This window comes from Impatiens glandulifera, chromosome 7 (assembly GCF_907164915.1).
Source record: "Impatiens glandulifera chromosome 7, dImpGla2.1, whole genome shotgun sequence".
In the NCBI taxonomy this organism is placed as follows: Eukaryota; Viridiplantae; Streptophyta; class Magnoliopsida; order Ericales; family Balsaminaceae; genus Impatiens; species Impatiens glandulifera.
In genome coordinates, this window is record NC_061868.1 from 29190743 (window position 1) to 29211657 (window position 20915).

The window sequence follows — 20915 nt, forward strand, 5'->3', positions numbered from 1 at the left end:
TATGAAATTTTGAAAAAATATAAATTGACTCACCATATTTTTTTTATGATAGAAATAATTTTATGTTTGGCTAAAATTTATCATTCTGTCCTATTTGTGGTGTTCATATCTTGTGTTCGGTGGTTCCAAAAATTATAAGAAAAATTTATGTGTGATCTAGATATTAAACTAACATTTTGCTTTATTAATCTAAATTTTTAGAATTGTTCAAGGTTTTGCTCATTTCTTTGTCTTTACGATACATGTATGATCCTCCTATTGATAACTCATATATTTATCACAAATATGACATAACATAGGAGCATGCCCTAATAATAGAATATATAAATGATAGAAACATGTGGATAGGATGAATGTTTTCTTTTAATTTAAAAATATGTAAAATTTGTATTTTAAATAAATGGTCAAATTATGTAGAAACCACCTTTTAGGTGGGCAAATGAGACATAGCACCAATGCCCTTTCCCATGTGTAACCAAACACCGACCCATAAACAGAATCTCAAAACCCGTGTTCATATACATGACACTTTGTTTTCCTAATTTTCAATAAAATTGGGTGACGACTGTAGACACCTCATTTTCACACCCCAAAATTAAAATAAGTCTGGCTGGTCTAGTATGATAATCATATTTGATTATTAGACCGGGAGAACATAAATCAGAAACACTTTGTGAAAATAGCTTAGAATGACTCTTGAAAAAACGATCTAAACATAATTTTAAAAAATACTCAGACTTTAGATGATCCAACACTTTCAATTGACCGATTTGAAAAATCATGAACTTTGAGTATACTATTGCTATTGGGCAAAATGTACAAAATACTTATTGTTGGGCTTGTTCTTGCATCCAAACACCACTTTTCATGAAAACTCGGAATTTGGGAAACTTGATACATTCAAATTAACCGGTTCAAAAAATTATGATTTTTAGTATAATATTGATATTTGTAATTTTGAATAGAAGGCTTTCAAAAAGAAAAAGAGTCAAAATCGAGTCAATTTAGACGGGTTAAGATTGAGTCAACGAAAGTCAACACAAGAGTTCCTGTGCATCCAAGGCTTTTTAAATGACCGAGTAACATCATGCTAACTCCCGGCGCACACCTCATTTGAAAAACGCCCAAATACGTTGATTTTGGTATTGATTGGTCGAAGAAAAATCAACAAGGGCTTTCAACTTTAAAAATTCACCCATATCTCTATGCTGGATGGTTTTAAATAATTTTGTATGTTTTGGAAAGCTTAAGGAGTCCTCTACAAGGCCCGTTTGAATCCTAATTTGATTCGAAGCTTTTAAACCCAATAAACTGGCAGTGCAAGACGATGCAACCAATATAGGATCAAACCAGACATGCTAATGATTAGAAATTCATAATTTGAGCTAAAATCCTAAAAATTATTTATTACATATGGTTGGAAAGCTAAGACACAATCCGATCGAATGACACTAGTCCCGAGTGTACATTCGATGACTAAGGTGGTCTATACAACCCAACAACTTGATGCAAGCACATCAACTTTAATCCTAAAGCAAACTAAAGCTTGATGTGACTTTAAAAATTCATATCTTTTGACTCACTTAACCATTTGGTGCAAATAAGCTACCATTGGAAAGATTTTTGAGTTGGCTTTATATTGATAACAAGTAGCACTCACGGCTCGACCTACAACTCACGCTAGGTCAATCGGACGCTAGACTATTCATTTTGAGGTCAATGGCGTTCTATCGAGAATTGCATGAACACACAGCCTGTATTGAATTTCATGGACAAGACAAAACCTTTATCCAACCTCAATACATTTCCAATGGTGATTTGCGTAAAAAGTTATAACCATTTGAAGTCTCTATATGAATAAGATAGCTGAAAATCGAGACAAGAAAAGACTTAATTTATAAAATGTGTAACTTGGCATACACTTGACCATTTGGCTTGTTTCAAAGCTCAATGTGTAGTGTGACCAATTACTTATAAGAAGAAACTCAGCCAATACTCGGATGAGTGGAGAAATTGGGCGGTTCAACTCATTAACTAAGTTACCGATTATAAAATTCTAGTATTATAAGAATATCCCTCACGTAAACACATTCCTTCACAATTGAAGGCAATTACTCTTAACTTTTGGTTATTTGCTAAAATTCTTGACACTTAGAGAGAGACTTGACTAGAGAGCTAAGATACCAATTCAAGAACACTTGCAACGCGATAAGAGAATTATGCTTCTCTAGAAAATTCCATTCCAACAACTACTTCTTCTTCAGTTGTTCAAGTAGCTTTTTCTTATTTCTTAATCGCTTAATGTGAATTGCTGAATGCACGTTAAGTTGATTTATAGTTTGTTCAATTCCAATTAATTAAGTTATAAATTGATTGACTACTGAATTATTTGATGAATTAGTACAACCTGCTTAGGTTAGTTGATTGAGTCGAGATTAGGAAGAGGCTAGGTGAAGACTAACCTCAACTCTAACCTCTATTTTTATCTCTAAAATCTTCAAGTGTTGGCCACTAGAGAAGAAACCGTAGAGTAGTACTCCAGGTGAACTCCAAAAAATTTCAAGTTGCAACGAAGTCTCTTCCAAAGCTCGTTGTCACGAGGAAGACATCATCGAAGGCTATCAAGAAGAAGCCACGATGGATCGTAGACGGAAATCGTGAGTTGGGTTCCCGATCCGTAGGGAATCCTTTTCTGAATTCACATCTTTCTCTTCCTTTGAACTGAAATCCTCATAGATTGTGCTAGTGTCTAGGTATGTCTTCTTCCACTATAGCCTTCGATAATTCTGTTAAGATGAATGTCAACGGAGATAAGAGCAAAAATATAATACATATTGATTGTCAAATAAATAAACTTTTTAAAATGAATTTGTTGTTGATTCTTTTGGGAATCAGAATTAATCTGATAAAACTGGCCAGTCACAGAGGAAAAAATGAAAGCAAAATAAAACAGAGGCGACCAACAAGAAAATGAAAGTACAGAGGAACAAAAGAAAAATAATGTTGGTCTGGAAGAAATCAGGGTTGGAAACAAATGTCAGAATAATGCAGTAAACAAGAAAGAAGGGAAAATAGGGGAAACCGAAGAGAAAGCAAAAAGCAAATAGAGGGTTGGTTTTAATGAGAGGGAAAACCTCAAAGGGATGAGAAACTAAATTTTAAGGATGTTGATACAAGCTAAGAATGGAGAAATGATTCTCAAAAAAGAAATGGCTCAGCAAATCACTATTCAGGTAAACATGCATTACCTCCAAGATTGGAACCTTCTAAAAAAAAGAAGAGTATGTCATTATTGTTAGCTGGTCCGTCAACACAATGAAAGAGTTGGAAAAATGTACCAAGACAAAGGTTTATACTCTAAATAATAACCATCATTGGCAGGTTGATCAAGTATGGAAGAATAATTCAAACACAAAATAGGGTCAAAACTTAGCAAAAGAAAGTAAAAACAAAATCACAGAAAAGGGACAGATTTTTATGAGTGCGTTCAAAACAAAGGTGGAAAAACTCAAAAATCCCTTTGAGTTCAAGCTACCATCAGACATGGAAGAAAAATGTGTTCGATCATGGGAACAGGTGATAGTGGGTAATTATATTGGGAAAGAACCTTCCACTTTTGATGCCACCAAGGAAGAACTCATGAAGCAATGGGGAAAAGAATGTCTAATGAAGGTCACCTCTAACAGTCACGACATGTATTTCCTAAAATTCAATCAAGAGGCTAATCTTGAGAAAATTTTAGAGTTGGGACATACACACGTGGAGAAATAATGCATGAAGCTCGAAAAATGGAAGGAGGATACTAGCTATGACAATATTCTAAAAGAAATAGTACAAATCTGGTTCAAGTTGCGAAATATCTCTCCCCACATGTACAACGCGGAAGCCTTAAGCCATTTCGCTAGCCTTCTAGGAAACCCGCTATACATGGACAAAATCACTAAGGAAAGCGAAAATCTCACATATGCTAGGATGAGCGTTGAAGTTCAACCTAGAAACGTTCTCCCCGACGAAATTACAGTGGTTGATCGAAAGGGAAATGCTACCAAGATGGGCATACACTATGAATGACGACCGTACAGATGCGTAAACTGTAATACCTTTAAACATTCTATAATGAGATTCCCTAAATTAATGGCCAACTAAAAAACAAATCAGGAACAACAAATGCATAATGGAGAAGACCAACAACAAAAGCTTCCTAGTACAAATGAAACAGTTGTGGAAAAACAAGCAGCAAAAGAAAGCAATGCCAAAGGGAAATATGTTCAGAATTCGGGTGAAGGAACAAAAGGAAATCAAACTCAAGAAGAGGAAAGTTAGAAAGGAAAGGAAATTGATGAAACAGGGAATTCTAAAGTAGATAAACCTAAATGCAAGGAAGATGAAGATGCAGAAGATGAAAGCAAAGATACAACAGATAAGAAGGAAACTAAGGTTGTTGATCCTCAAACACGGAAAACTGAAGTAGAGAAAAGTAGTGACAAAAACCTTGATATTCTGAAAAAAAAACATTTTATTATGTTAGTACGAGTTCATATAGGGGAAAATTAAACAATAAGAGTAGACATACATCATTATTTACTTCAATTCAATCTCTCTTCATGAAGAACACGAGAAGATTGGGACATGGAAGAAGTCAATATGGTCAAAAGACGGATATGGAGACAACATATGTTAGGATAACTAGATTGTAGTCTTTGTTCATTTTAATTTGTATTTTGTAATGTGATTTGACTGTCACCATTCAGAAACTTTTGGGTCTTTTGTTTGTTATCTTACAATCAAAACTAGGTTTTGTCTAGTTTTGATTATTGACAATTTCCACTTTTGGGCTTTTTAATGAAATTGTGTTAAACCGTTTAAAAAAAAAAATAGCGTGACTCGCATCTTTTAACTAACAAAATTTGTGTTGAATGACATCATTTTATTTGGTCCATGTGTACTGGATTCAATATATGATCGTAAAATCTTTAATGTTATTTAATAGGATTGGTGTGTAATCCTTATCCATGTTCTTATACTAGTAAGAGTGAATGAAAATAGCTCATCTCTAAATAAGTACTTATTGATTAACATTTAAATGTATTAGTATTGATATTTTTAAATAAAAAATATTAATTTTTGAATTTTGAATTTAGGATAGATAAAACCAATAATCTCTTGAGTAAAACTAAGAGTCTCAAATTGTATTTTGTTAAAACTAATAATTAGTGTTGATTTTGAACATTATAATCTTTAATAGATTTTAATGTTCCAATTTCCAAAGACACAATTCAATTAATCTCTTGATAAACTTAAATTTGAAATTAAAATAAAATGATTTATTATAATTGATTAACTATTTCATCAACATTTGAATTTTCAAACAAGAATAAAGTATTTTATGTTAACTAATTTACTAAAATTACAACAAATTGAATTTAAATAATCTCTTAAATCTGTTTTATTCACCCGTGTTCATGTATATCATATTTGTGCATTTAATTAATAAGTTATCACTTCTATTTCATTATGATAGAAGCAAAGTCTAACAAATAAAAAATAAAAAATTAACTAACAATTTTCTATTTAATATAAAAATAATTTACTAGTTTAACTTAAATAAATAAATAAAATTATCTAAGGGATTACAGTTTCATTACAGTTTAAAAAAGTAAAAAATATTTCATTTATATTTAAAAATAATCTCACATGACAAACCCAATACATATGACTATTATATGAATATTTTCCCTTATTTTATAATTCTTCAACTAATATTGTTTAATCTCATCCACTCATATTTTTTATTAAACAATTCAAATAACTTAATTAAAACATACAAACTGCCTTACTTAATTTTTTATAACAGGTAAATCAATTATATTAAAAATATTTATCATTTAACACAAGTAAAGAAAAATATGATTCCATTTGAACCTTTTTTTTATTAAAAAAAAGGGTGACCCCTCTAATTTTTTTAGTTGCCTTTTTTTAGGATTTATATAAACCAGCATTTTTAGAGCATCAGCAGCCCACAAGACCTCTGCCCTCTTATTTTGTCAAATCAATATTCTACATCAGCAGAAAGTAGGCACATGTTGTACTTGGGCAAAACACTTCAATGCCCACCCTCTTATCTAAATAATTTAAATGTGAATTTTATTTATACTATTTTAAATAAATAACTAATTTATACTATTATAACTAATATTCCTATATTATAGGAAAATTTGAGAATTTAAACCCTTAAAAACGTGTTAATATAATTAATAAAAAATATATTAATTTATTTAAAATATATATTTATTAATTAAATATATAAGTAATATTCCTATATTATATATATTATAGAAAAATTTAAGAATTTTACCCTTAAAACATGTTAGTGTAATTATAACTTAAAATATTTTTATAATTTAAAATATATTATAATATTTTTATAATTAAATATATAATTAAATATTATATATTATAGTAAAATTTTAGAATATATATTTATTTAATGTTATTATAATGTTATTAAAAATAGTAAGAAAAAATAGTATAATTAAATATATAACTAATATTCCTATATTATAAAGTATATTATATTATATAATAATGAAAATGTCAGAGTTGGGCATGACCGGCATAGAGGGCACTGCCCTCTTTTTGCTTTTACCTAGAATGCAAAAAATGAAAAAAACAATGACGTGCCCTTTTCCACGCTGTTCGATGCGGGCACAGGTCATGCGTTGGAGATGCTCTTAAGACCAAAGAGTCGGGCGGAAAAAGGGAGGAAAGCTCTCTGTTCCTGATTCTCCTGTAGCTGGATCCTCCGGAACCACACCAGATAAATACTATTCGAGATTCAAAATTCCAAGAAATCCATTTTCTTCCAACAAGTCAATTCAGAATTAAGGTAAGGAATGAAAAATATGAAAATAAGAGCTTCTGTTCGTAAAATTTGTGAAAAATGTCGATTAATCCGTAGGCGGGGACGAATTATAGTAATTTGTTCCAATCCGAGACATAAACAAAGACAAGGATAATCTAAAATAAACCTGCTAAAAATATTATTGTGAAATCCAATGCAGTTTTTTTGAAACATTAAAAAAAATAATTGAATTGAGTTCATGGATTTCCTTAGGTCAGGTTATGGGCGACTAAATGGTTTTTTTATTCGAAACCCATTAGATTAAAGGGGCAGTGCGCGAAAAATCAAATCATACATAAATGATTGAATCTTCGGGCGACCCAAAAATACTATGAGGTGTTCGGAAATGGTCGAAGTAGTTGAATAGGAGAATTATTATGACTATAACCCTTGGTAAATTTACCAAAGATGAAAATGATTTATTTGATATTATGGATGACTGGTTACGGAGGGATCGTAAGCCGTCGATACACTTCTTGATAATGGAATCCGGGGACAGCCAATGAGGGACGGTCATAATAAAGTTTACAAATCGTTTTCAGATGTAATTGAAGGCAAAGAGGGAAGATTTCGTGAAACTCTGCTTGGCAAACAGGTCGATTATTCGGGGCGTTCCGTCATTGTCGTGGGTCCTCCACCGGCAGAGGACCAAGAAACTACCCGACCTCTTACATCTGTAACAGTGACAATGGTATTATTGAAACAATGAATCAGATATTATGACGAATGTGTTGTCACGAAACAAGTTTGTGTTTTGTCGCTCGGTTGCCGGGTTGACATTGCCCTCCAGTTAGTCGGTCGGAAGAGTTTGTTGGGTTTTGTCCTCCTAATTGTAGAGACCCAACTAGATGTGAGATTTATTTAAGCTCACGGAATGACATTATTTTTCATTCAGGTTTTCAGTGGGTTTCACAGAAGAAGAGAGGGAAAAGAAAAAACAGATGAATGGGTTAAGGTAGCAATTGGAGAAGATTTTCGTTTATAAAAGTTTACATCATTTGATCGACTTCAAATGTTGACAACTTGTTGATTATTTTTAGGGCTACGTTCTGAACGATGAAAATTGTTTTATGAAACTTCTAAGTTAATCCAAGAGAAACCAGAATTGCAGAATTAATAAAGTAAGTTTATCTTGCTCTTTTTGTTCTTTGTTGTTATTTGTCAATTTTGTTGTGTAATCTTGATGTAATTGATTAGACTCTAGCTTGGTTATATCTAGAGTGAACTATTACTTGTAATTTTGTTGATGATGGTGAATTGTTAAGTGACCGGTTCAAATCTCGTGTTTTTTATTCTCAATTTGAAAATATGTTTTTTCAATTGTCGTTTCAATTTTATTCTGTTTAGTTATCTTTTCTACTCAATTAATTGGGAAAATATTATGTTTTAAAAAATATATTTTTTTCTTGTTTAAAATGGATTGGGTTTGTCATATGATATTATTATTTTTTGTTTGAAGACTCGTAGGACTATTTCCCCTTATTTTTTAATTCATCAACTCATATTTTTTAATCTCATCAACTCGTATTATTTTATTAACCAATTCAAATAACCTAATTAAAACATACAAACTGCCTTACTTATTTTCTTATAACAGGTAAATCAATTATATTAAAAATATTTATCATTTAACACAAACAAAATATAAAAAAACTCAATAAATCTTAAAATAAGAATAAAACTAAAACCTTTCTAAGGCGGTTCATCACGGACGGACGCAAATGAAACAGTGGATCTAAGGTGTTGTTTGTTAATTATTTTTTTTAATTAATATAAATTATTTTTTAAAAAAGCCCATATATATTAAAAAATGATAATAATTATTTAGAAAATAAAATAAATGTACGAGTTCCTAGATACTGGAGAAAGGCAATTTAATTTTTCGAACAATTTACCGATTTTTCTGAACGAATCTAAAAAACGTTAAAATAATATCATTATAAATTATATGAATTAAACAATTATAATTCATTAAAACTCTAATTTTTTCCAACTAAATAGATTATCATAAATAATTATAATGATTACCCAAATATGTAGATACGACATCTAAATCAGGGACGAATCTATGTAGGGGCTCGGGTGGGCGGAAACCTACCCCGAAAAAAAATATATTTTTTTACCGTTAAAATGTGACATTACCTCCTACTTTTTAAAAAAAAATTCAATAGTATTCACTATTTTATTTATTTAATTATTAAAAAATGGTAAAATTATTTTTATTTACCCGTTTTATTCAAAAAAAATTTCGTTTTTTTACTTTAACCCATCTTAAAATTTTTTTAAGCCATCCCACCACAGAATCTGAGTTGTCCCTGATCTAAACCATCTCAAATTTAACTTAACATCAACTATCTTAATACATAGACATCACTAATTGAATCTCAATTCTATGCACAAAAGATTCTATATAAATGTAAAATAAGCGAGTTGACAATTTTACGTTTGCATGACATATATAAATTCCGATATATAATATTTTTTTCATTTATATAAAATTCTTAGAGTGAAATTATTATAAATTATTATTATAAGAACTCGAGCTAAATCAGACTTTTCAAATAAATTACTATGGCATTTGACTGAAAAAATTTGATTAAACAAGCCCACATCAATCAAGTCCAAATTTATTTTGGAATCCATTTTTTTTTATTATTAAGATGGAAAAGCAAACAAGGCGTTATTGTGCTGCTTGCCAGCTTGAACCAATAATGAATTCAGGCTCGGAAATCAAGACGCGGGACACGTATTGTCGTATTGTATACGTGGGTAGTCAAAAACCGGGTGCCTCTGCACCCCCTGAATTCCTTAATTCAATAAAAACCCTTGATGCCCTTCCTTCATCTTCACCATTTTCTTTCATCATCATCAATCATGTGCCGAGGTTTGCAGCAGCAGATTATCGAGAGAGATTGTTTAAACATCAAAGCCTTTTACATTCGTCTATCTAATATCAACTGCATTAATAATAATAATAATAATAACCCTTTACCCGATTACCTCACCCTTCATTATCTTCCACGAATCAACGGAAACCCACTTCAGATCGATGGATCCTATATCCGACCCGATTCACCCGCCTTCGTCACGCTCCACCGCGTCCTCTCCGGTGAGGCGGTCACCTACGGAAGCAGGGAGAGAGTGAGAACCAGTTCGGGGTCGAGATTCGAGGTTTACGTTAAAGATGAGAAGTTTATAAAAGGGATTTTCAGGCAAGGAAGCGAGTTAAGCAGGGAGTGGAAGATGGAGTGTAAGTGCGCGTTAGAGAGGGAGATGGAATTGGGTTGTTTTCGGGGGGCGGAGGAGGCGGAGGTTTTGATCGAAGGTGAGGGTGAAGAGATGAAATTGACAGAGAAGGTTGATATGGTGGTGAGGCGGCGCCGCAAGGGGAGGTTTAATTACTGTTACAGAGGTTGTTTGGAGGAGATTCCGGAAGAGGAGAAGGAAACGGAGCCGGAGAATGAGGCGGCGGAAGGGTGCTGTTGTTGCTGCAGCGAATGCTTTGCGGCGGCGGCGGAAGGCGGCGGTGAAGATACTGTTGATTTCGAGTTGGAAGGGGTCAGGAAGGCGGTTGACGTTGGCTTTTGGGTGGTGTGCGTCGGGGTGGGAGTTGGTTTTTTGGTTTCTAAGGCATCTTCTAGAACTTTCCGTAAAAGGATGTTTTAATTTTGATTTTCAGTCTAATCTAATAATACAGTATTACTACTAGTACTGTTACTAGAATCTAGGGTATGATATGTAAATAAGCCCTAGGTGACCTACCCATTAGTATAAAAATAAAGGGTTAAATTATTTTATGCTTATTCACCTAATTTATGTCAACCAACTTTGAATTTGTTCAATATTGTTTGGTGGAGTGGACGGATCAGGTAATGTAATAAGTTGAAAACATCACTAAAGATGTGGGTAACCATACATCTTATTTTGAACTTAGTGGCTAAGATAGAAACACACAAATTTTAACATCACTAAAGATAACTAAAGATAAGATGTGGGTAAGATAGTAACACACAAAAGATAAAACACAGATTAACGTGCAAATATTTTTCTTATATATTATATATCATGTTCAAGCCCAACTCTAATTTCTATAAACAATTCGAATCTCTCATCCATTATAAGCAACAATAGAAAGCAAGATGAACTCAAAATGCCCTGAAACTTCATGGCAATAGCTAGATTATCATCACAATGAGCTATCATTTCCTACTCAATGCCACGAGTTTCAGCTCGACTCATCAATGTTAGACCCTCATCTTCCTTTTTTTTTCTCTATATATATCTCTGTTTTCTTTCATTCCCCTACTGTTTGTGGTAGATTAGTATGTGGATCTTTATAAAACTTGAATAATTGATTTTTTGGTGGCCGGGATCAACCAGATGGAAGAAGAACAAGTTTCCGATCATCATTGTTGGGACGAGTTATTGCCGGAGAATTGCTCACCGTGGTGAATGATCCTTATTGTTGGAAGAAATAGAAATGAATGGGGTTGATGCAAACAAAAGTTGGGCGCAAATGTTATCTGGACTTATTCACCAGCAATTGGTAAAGTTGGTGCATCTGTAAACAAGATCCACCAACACATTAAAGTTGATGTTATTCTCTCTTCTAGCTTAGCGACAACAAGAGGTAGATATCCCCAGTCTCCCTGAGGTCCTGACTTCGAACTCGTCATGCGGTAAGTTATGCACTTAGTTAAATGGTTAAGTGTGTTTGTGGGTTATATGCTTAACTCGCAAAGATTAATCGCATTTCAAAGAAGAAGCAGAACAAAACCTTTTAAAAAAAAGTTAGTGCATTTGTGAACAAGATCCCCTCTACCAGAACATTGATAGTCTACCCCGTAACAAATATTTGGTGATACCAATATCAACATTCAATGTCATCAATAGTTGTTCGCAATTCGTTAACAAGTTTGTACTGCAAGAATTTATGATCCTCCCTATTGGGGCCTCATCTTTAAAATAGGCCATGAAGAAGGGTGTGGAAGTGTACCACCACTTGAAGTCTATGATTAAGAAGAAATATGGACAAGATGCCCTTCTTCTTAAGATGAACCAAATTGGTTCGATTATTGAGAATATTGAGGCCGTTAAAATTTCTAAGCACTCTGGTTGGGATTGGGGTGTGATGGCTAGCCACAATAGTCGTGAAACTAAAGATACCTTCTTTGTAGACCCGTGGGCTTGACTTGTCTATTGGGAAAATCAAAGACTAGAGCTCAGAGATCAGAGCTTGTCTGTCATGGAAACGGGATATAACTAGCTTTTAGAATTAAAGAGGAGTTGGAATCGAAAAAAATGTATGCAGGGGCAAAATTTCGGGCACAAGTGAAACATACTAAATATGGCTCATCATCATAGCAGCTATGTAGGGAGATAATCTAGTGATCGTAACCAATTAGAGGGGTAGAGAACGACGTCATCTTTTGTGGCGTATACCAAAGTTAGGGATGTTCTAGTCGACCAGATTGCAAAACGACAGTATATAGTTAACTCTAACAATAAATTTTTCTTTCTAAAGAGTTATTATGTCAGAGGGTTAAAAAACATGAAACTTAAGTTTGAAAACATCATTGTCAAGGATTTTCGAACTATATGAATTAATCAAAGTTTATTATGTTAAAGGGGTCAAAAAACGTGAAACTCTTCTAATGGTGAGCTCTGCTGCTAGAGAACTTTGTTGTTTGAGCAACTCTGCAGTTTGAGTCTTCAGCTGATGATCAGCTCAACTGATAGCGAGTATGTTGATGGAAACTTTGCTGCCAGCGAGTCTGCTGATGGCAACTCTGCTGTTAGCGAACTCTGCTGATATAGAAACTCTGCTGCCAGCGAGTCTTCACTTGATGACAACTCTCTTGTTGGCGAACTCTGCTGCCATCGAGTCTTCAGTTGATGGCAACTCTGCTGTTGGCGACTCTACTATTGACGAACTCTACTGTGAGCGAATCTTCAGTTGATGACAACTCTACTGTTGGCGAACTCTATTGCCAGCAGCGAGTCTTTGGTTTACCTACGCATTAACACATTGCTTGTAACAACTCTGACTCCTAATTTAATTAGACCGAGTGCATGATGTTTTAAAACGTACATACTTAAGCAGAAAAATAGAAACATTTGCGAAAGAGTTATAAATATATAAGTGACATTACAAAACCCGACCCTTTAAAAACAGACCCGGTCCTTTACGTAAAAGAATTTCGACCCCGAAATTAAAACATACCGAATAAACCGGGATACTTTTTTTGCATGTTTTCCTCTACTTCCCAAGTGGCTTCATCTGCAGAATGGTTGCTCCACAGAACCTTCACCATGCTGATTTCTTTATTTCGCAGCCTCCTGATCTGCGTTGAAATTATTTTTGTTGGGACCTCTTCATAAGCTAAGTCTAGTGTCCATTGCATTACATCATGATGGATGATATGGGTTGGATTTGGAATATATTTCCTTAGATTGGAAACATGAAAAACATTGTGGACTGTATCAAGATTTGGTGGCAGGGCAAGTCTGTAAGCAACATCTCCTATTTCCTCCAGAATTTCAAAGGGGACGATGTATCTTGGGTTTAACTTGCCCTTTTTCCCGAATCTGATGATACCTTTGTAAGGGGAGACCTTTAAGAAAACGTGGTCACCCCTACTGGAAGTTAGATCTCGGCGCTTCTTGTCAGCATAGCTTCTCTGCCTACTTTGAGCTGCAAGCAGCCTCTCCTGGATCTTGCCCACCATGGCCACGGTGTTGGATACGATTTCAGGCCCAATCACAATTCTCTCGCCTACCTCGTCCCAATGTAGTGGTGTCCTGCACTTCTTCCCATACAATGCTTCAAAGGGCGTCATTCCAATGGAAGATTGGAAACTTTTGTTGTAGACGAACTCAATCAAAGGCAGCCTGGGTTCCCATTTGCCTCCAAAGTGAATAAGACAAGCCCGCAGCAGGTCCTCAAGTGTTTGGATCACATGCTCAGATTGGCCGTCGGTTTGGGAATGAAAGGTTGTGCTGAATGATAGCTTCGTTCTTAGACCCTTGTGAAGACTCTCCCAGAAATGAGTAGTGAAACACGGGTCTCGGTTCAAAACTATCCTTGCTGGTATGTCATGCAGCCGAACTATCTCTTACAGGTATAGCTCCGCATAATGAGTCATTGAAAAGGTGGTGCGAATTGAAAGAAAGTGAGCTAGCTTGGTGAGACGGTCCACTATGACCCAAATGACATCCATCTTTTGCAAGGTCTTGGGCAAGCCAACTTCAAAATCCATAACAATGTCTTCCCATTTCCAAATTGGAATTGGTAAAGGACATAGCAACCCTAAAAGTCTTTGGTGCTCAATCTTGACTTGCTAGCAAGTTAAGCATTCACTTACAAATTTCATGATGTCCTTCTTCATTCATGGCCACCAATATAAAGTCTGCAGATCTTTGAATATTTTGGTGCTTCCTGGATGGACAGAGTAGGGTGTTGAATGCACCTCAGCCATAACTTCTTGCCTTAAGAAGTCTATAGATGGTACCCATAGCCTGCTTTTGTGATACATCAGATTGTTTTTAGTTGAGTACAATGAGGTGTCTTTCTTCTCATCTCTTTGCCTCTATGTGGTCAGCTGGAGATCTTGAGCCTGCCCCAACCAAATTCTTTTAAGTAGGTCCGGAACTATTGCCAAAGTCGCTAGAATGCACTCTTGATGTTGCTCTAACACCACCAGGTTCAGCCTCTCGAATTCCAGAATCAGGTTTGGTTGAGAAGTAAGTTGATTAAGGGTGCTTGATTTATGGCTAAGTGCATCAGCTATAACGTTAGCCTTCCTTGGTTGATAGATTATTTCACAGTCATAGTCTTTAACTAGCTCCAGCCATCGCCTCTACCTCATGTTGAGCTATTTTTGGGTGAACAGGTACTTAAGACTTTGATGATCGGTGAAGATTTGACACCTTTCCCCATAGAGATAATGGCGCCATATCTTCAAAGCAAACACCATAACTGCTAACTCCAGGTCGTGAGTGGGGTAGTTCCTCTCATGGATCTTCAACTGCCTGGATGCATAAGCCACTACCTTCCCATTCTGTATGAGCACAACACCTAAGCCATTCTTGGAAGTGTCTGTGCACACAACAAAGTTGCCCACCTCGGCTGGAATGGTAAGAACATGGGCAGATATCAAGCTTCTCTTCAATACTTCAAAGTTGTTGGCACATTGATCAGACCACACAAACTTTTCATCTTTGCGCGTCAAGGTTGTAAGGGGTAGAGCTATTTTGGAGAAGCCTTTGATGAACCTTCGGTAATAGCTAGCCAGACCCAGAAAACTTCTGATTTCAGTCACATTTACCGGTGTTGCCCAGTCCTTCACTACTTCAACCTTAGTTGGATCAACCTCAATGCCCTTGGACGAAACAATGTGGCCCAAGAATGCGATTTCCCTCATTCAGAACTCACACTTGCTTAATTTTGCAAATAGATGATGTTTAGATAAAACCTGCAAAACTAAAGCCAAGTGTTGTTGGTGCTCTTCTTCTGTTTTGGAGTAGATCAAGATGTCATCAATGAAGACCACCAAAACTGATCTAAATAGGGGTGAAAGACCCTATTCATCAGCTCCATAAATACTGTTGGTGTATTTGTCAACCCGAATGGCATCACTAAAAACTCATAGTGCCCATAGAGAGTTCTGAAAGTTGTCTTCTTTATGTCTTCATCCTTGACCTGGATTTGATGATAACCGGATCTTAGATCGATCTTGGAGAAGACCGAAGCCCCTTTGAGTTGGTCGAACAGGTCGTCGATCCTTGGCAAAGGATACTTATTTTTTATTGTTACCTTGTTGAGCTCCCTATAGTCGATGCATAAACGTCTTGACCCATCCTTTTTCTTCACAAGCAGAACTGGTGCACCCTAAGGTGACACACTTGGGCGAATGAACCCCTTGCTCAAATAATCTTCCAGTTGGTCCTTTAACACTTTCATTTCGGTGGGTGCTAAATGGTAAGGTGCTTTGGAGATTGGCAGACTACCTACCTTAATCATTATGCTGAACTCTACTTCTCTAACTGGTGACAACCTAGAAACATCAGCAGGAAACACACCTGGATACTCCCTTACCACCAAGATATCTTCTAACTTTGGTTGCTGCTCATTCAACATAACATGAACAGTAGCCAACACACTTGGAAATTTTATTTGAGGTAACTGTTGAACTTGGAACAGAAAGGCCTTCCCATTATGATCAATTAGTGCCACAGACTTCTCTTTACAATTGATTTAAGCCTCATGACGGAGTAGCCATTCCATTCCTAAAATAACATCAAATCCAGACATCTCCACCACCACAAGATCCACAAACATCTTGTGATTTTGGAGCTGAATTTCACAAGCTCTAACAAACTTATTAGTTTTAAGACCAGGTCCAGATGGTAGAGATATTTTATAAACAGCCATGGACTCAATTGGTTTCAAGCCAGCTTGTTGCACAAAGCATGTAGAAATAAAAGAATTTGTTGCTCCAGTATCTATCAAGGTATTGGCTAATTTATCAGCAATTAATAAATTACATGTGATAATAGTGGAATTTGGATTCACCTCCTTTTGGCTCATTGAATAGACTCTGTCTAGTATGACCTTCTTCAATTGTGGGCAATCACGCTTATAATGCTCAGCTTTCTTACATAAGAAACAAACGTTGGAACTCTGTAGACACGATCCCGTATGAACGATCCCACAAAGATCACAAGGGGAAGTTGGAAGGTTGGCCTAGTTTGCTGGTCTTATATATGGTGTCCTTCTTTGCTGTTGTTGTTGTTAAGTGCGCCAGATGTTCCTTGACTTTTGGTGGTTAGAATTGTTATTATAATTTTGCTGATAGGGTCGTTTTGACGCTGACCCTATAGAATCCCTCCCTTTATAGCTAGACCGCTTGGCCTGAGCCTCTCTAACTATGTCTTGGCTGTCTTTTTCCTCCATCAGTGCTCTATCAATGGTTTCCCTCATGGTTGCAGCATTGCTCAGCCTTATATCTCGGCGAATAGTTGCATTGAGCCCTTCTAAAAAATGGTTCAGCTCCAAGTCAACATTTCCTGTTATCATTGGTGCAAAATATTTACCCCGCTCAAACTTCTTAACATAGTCAGCAACACTTGCATCCCCCTGGCGGATTTCCAGAAACTCCCTGTCCAACTTATTTCTGGTGCTTAATGTGAAGTACTTGCCATAAAATACATCCTTGAATTCTTCCCAGGTTGTTGCATTAAGGTCGATGGTGGACTTGGCTCCTTGCCACCAGATTCTTGCATCATCTTTGAACATAAAAGATGCACACCTTAGCCTATCCGAGTTGCTGCATTGCATAAACTCGAAAATCGTCTCCATTGACTACATCCACTCCTCATCTACCATTGGATCAGTACTTCCTTTAAAGTCTGTTGGTTTGAAGCTCATGAATTGTTTGTATGCTGGTGGTTGACTTCCTCCCTCATGGGTGTTGCTAGCATGGTTCAGAATAGACCCATTTTCTTGGAACATTTCACGCATCTGCTCGTTTTGGATTCGATTTTGGTCCCTCATCTGCTCATTTTATATCCGGTTTTGATCCCTCAAGGCATCAACAAGACCGGATAAGAAGTTGTCTCGGTCAGTCACTTCAGATGGTGTAGATGCATTGGCTCTTGTTCCTCTTCTCATGAATCTAATGGAAACAGAGCTATACAACTTATTATCAGTTTAACAATTTATTTAAACACTTAATAACCTGAAGGTGAGTCCTTGGAGTTGCAGTTGGAGGAGCATGTGTGTGAAAGTACAAAGGTTCGTAACCATTACTCTAATACCAACTGTAACAATTTTTACTCCTAATTTAATTAAACCGAGTTCAAGATGTTTTAAAACGTACATACTTAAGCGGAAAAACATAAACATTTACGGAAGAGTTATAAATATATAAGTGGCATTACAAAACCCGACCCTTTAAAAACAGACCCGGTCCTTTACATAAAAAACAATTAAAAGATGGTCCAATATTACAAAACAGTGGTCTTTTAAGTGCTAGACCCTAAAAGTGTTTTGAACTTCATTTTGTCCCTCCTCCCACACACACACCTCCCCTGCACCCTGTCCACCCTCCAAGCCTCCCTTCATTAAGTCAACAGAAATCTATGGTTGTGTACCTATACCACACAAGTATAGTGAGTCTACAGACCCAACAAGCATTTTTAAATAGAATATAAAAAGACAAGTAAAAGTTGTTTTGTATTGATGTGCTGATTTGTAAAATAATTTATCAAAGTGTTGGAACAAAACATCTTGAGCACATAATAGTCCTTTACATTTCAGAGTTGATCCCGAAAGTTAGGAATCCTGTTTGAGCACATAGTTGGAAGAGCACTCTTTAGAGTCTATGCCTAAAGTCCACAACCTGGTTAGACACTTGTCTGTGTGGGTAGGATCTTCTAGAGCTTGTCCCAGAAGTCCAGTCTCAATAGAACCTCAACATATATTTTTGGAATCAGAATACCAGAGCTTAACCTGGCTAGCCTTCTTCCCAGATCCGTCCAGTTCATATATCATCGTTCACAAAAACATATCATACCTTTGAAAAACAGATCTTACCTTTGAAAACAGATCATACCTTTAAAAACAAACCATACCTTTGAAAACAGAATATACTTTGCAAAAACAGATTATATAAACAAGTGAGGGTTTCTAAAGATGAGTTGAGAAAAGAGCTTTCCTTAGATGATCTTTGCTTCTATGTTATGATCTTGCTTCTAAAGGGTGTTATGATCTTGCTCCTAAAGTGTGCCTTTGGTTTTCTTAGTAGAGAGAAGGAGGAAAAAAGATAAAATAAATGAAGGGGTGCAATATATATAGTACATAATAAGGTTGGTCACCAGCCGGTCATAAGCATGGGATGGCCAAGTAAATGATGAAGGGGGTTGGTCATCAGCTTGTCATAGGCATGTGTTTAAGAAAAAGGGTTGGTCTGTTGGAATTATTTCCAATATTTGGGTACATATATTATTTAATAATTGTATATTAGTTCTTATCATAATAAAGATCAAAGCCCAATTAAAGTGATCTATTAAAGTATAAAGATTATGGGGCTTATTTAGACATCTATAATAAATGTGTGGATATATTTGTGTAGAAGCAGAAATACCATTTATTATTTCGTTGATGGGCCGAATAATAAATGGGTATATTAGGGCTAGGTCCCCAACCCATAAAAATAGCCAGCCTATTTGTTTCTCCAATCGAACAATAAGGTTTATGTTCATCTCTCAAGAACACTAAAGAAGAAGGCTATCGATATAGGGTTGGAAGACTTAAACCCCACCCACATCTGACATTCCGATCTAGGTCCAGATCCAGAACAAGAAAATCCACATTCAGATTCAGATCCAGATTCAAGATCAAGAGAAGATCAAGAAGAAGAGAATAACGAAGAACGGCTTAATGAACCGTTCTGCATTCAAGATCCAGGTATGTTTCCGCAATTACAGTTTATCTCGATTTATCGACATAGAGTATACAGATTATAGACTTAAGGATTAAAGATTTAGACTAAAGAAACTAACAAGTGGTATCAGAGCCTCTCTATGTCGATTTATTGAGATTTAATAAGGATAAAGATAGATTGTTGAATTTGGTTAACAAGATTATGAATAACAATTAAATTTCTGTATATTCACATTGAATAAACAAATTCAGAATAAGGAAATTGAATAAATTGGATTGAATGTTCATTTTAAGGATAAGGAAGTTGAATAAATATTATGTATAAAACAAAATGTATATAATTAAGAATAAGTTAATTCTATTATATATATATATATATATTTGATTTGAGGTTATATAATTGTTATTAATTAAAGAATATGATGTTCTTGATCTGATCTAATATGTTTTTATTTACTGAATTATAAACAATAAATTATTTTGATGTATATGTTATATAGTAAAGAATTAAAGACTCTAGACATCTAAACGATTTTTCAGAATTCATAAAGAATAAACGGTTTTAGAATCATAAAGAATAAAGAAGATGGAAAAGTTTTATTTGAAGAATTGGATTTAATTATTAATTTGAAAATAATAATTCAAATTAATAATCTGAATTTAAGTGAGAGAAATATATGGTAAAGAAGTTGAATTTTTTTTTTTTATCTATTTATTATTAATTAGATAATTAAAGAGATATTAAAAAATATATTATATATATATATATATATATATATATATATATATATATATATATATATTGAGTACAAATTAATTAAGGAAATTTAAATTTTAGAATAATAATTTATTTATCATTCTAATTATATAAGTATATAAGGAATTAAGGAATTCAGTTTTAGAATAATAATTAATTATTATAATTAATTTAAGGAATTAAAACATTGATAATAATTATTTTAATTAATTAATGATTAAATAATATTTATACTGAAGGTTAATATATTAATACATTAATATATAATTAAGAATAAAGTTAAAATATTTTATGAAAATTAAAATTAAGAATTATGAAATTTAATATATAAACTTATGATGTATATGTATATACATTATGATTTGAGAATTAAAGAACAAATTTTACTTCACATATTTATAATATTTTATAAATATTGTTTACATTAAATTTTGTAATATACTTAATGATGTAGTATAAAAAAAATGGATGAATACATATAATTAATTTATGAGTTAATTAATGTATTGATTATTTATATGAATGTATTTAGAAATTAAGAAAAAATCAAGAATAAAGAGAAAGAAAATAAAGAATTATTATTATTTTATTATTAATAATAATTTACAATTAAAGAATAAATAAATATCAAGTTATTTATCAAGAATTAAGGAAATCAATTAATCTAATAATTGATAAATTTAGAATTTTAGGTAATTTGTATAATTGATTATTTAATTATTTATTATTGTTATTATATTTGGATGAATAATCAATCATGTTATATTACACATTCGAATATATATACATATTTTGGTCTTTATGTATATATT

The 20915-nt window shown here is 34.1% G+C and overlaps 2 protein-coding genes across 2 annotated transcripts; one reads left to right on the forward strand and one right to left on the reverse strand.

Annotated features, from left to right (window-relative positions):
* Positions 1–9775: 9775 nt before the first annotated feature.
* LOC124909692 lies at positions 9776–10567 on the forward strand. Its single transcript, XM_047450345.1, has one exon. It carries the CDS (start codon positions 9776–9778, stop codon positions 10565–10567), a length of 792 nt encoding a protein of 263 aa, XP_047306301.1.
* A 5590-nt stretch (positions 10568–16157) lies between these two features.
* Positions 16158–17261, reverse strand: LOC124909693. The gene is made up of 2 exons (XM_047450346.1): positions 16830–17261; positions 16158–16583 (listed from the first exon to the last, which is right to left on the reverse strand). Exons 1-2 carry the CDS (start codon positions 17259–17261, stop codon positions 16158–16160), a joined length of 858 nt encoding a protein of 285 aa, XP_047306302.1.
* Between the last annotated feature and the right edge of the window lie 3654 nt (positions 17262–20915).

Excerpts from the sequence above, each read along its gene's own strand:
- LOC124909693 (XM_047450346.1), bottom strand. The coding sequence starts at position 17,261 with ATGGAGACGATTTTCGAGTTTATGCAATGCAGCAACTCGGATAGGCTA. Across the intron at positions 16,584-16,829 it reads AAAAAGACAGCCAAGACATA|AGTTCCAACGTTTGTTTCTT; the intron begins GTTAGAGAGGCT and ends TCGTGTCTACAG.
- LOC124909692 (XM_047450345.1), top strand. The coding sequence starts at position 9,776 with ATGTGCCGAGGTTTGCAGCAGCAGATTATCGAGAGAGATTGTTTAAAC.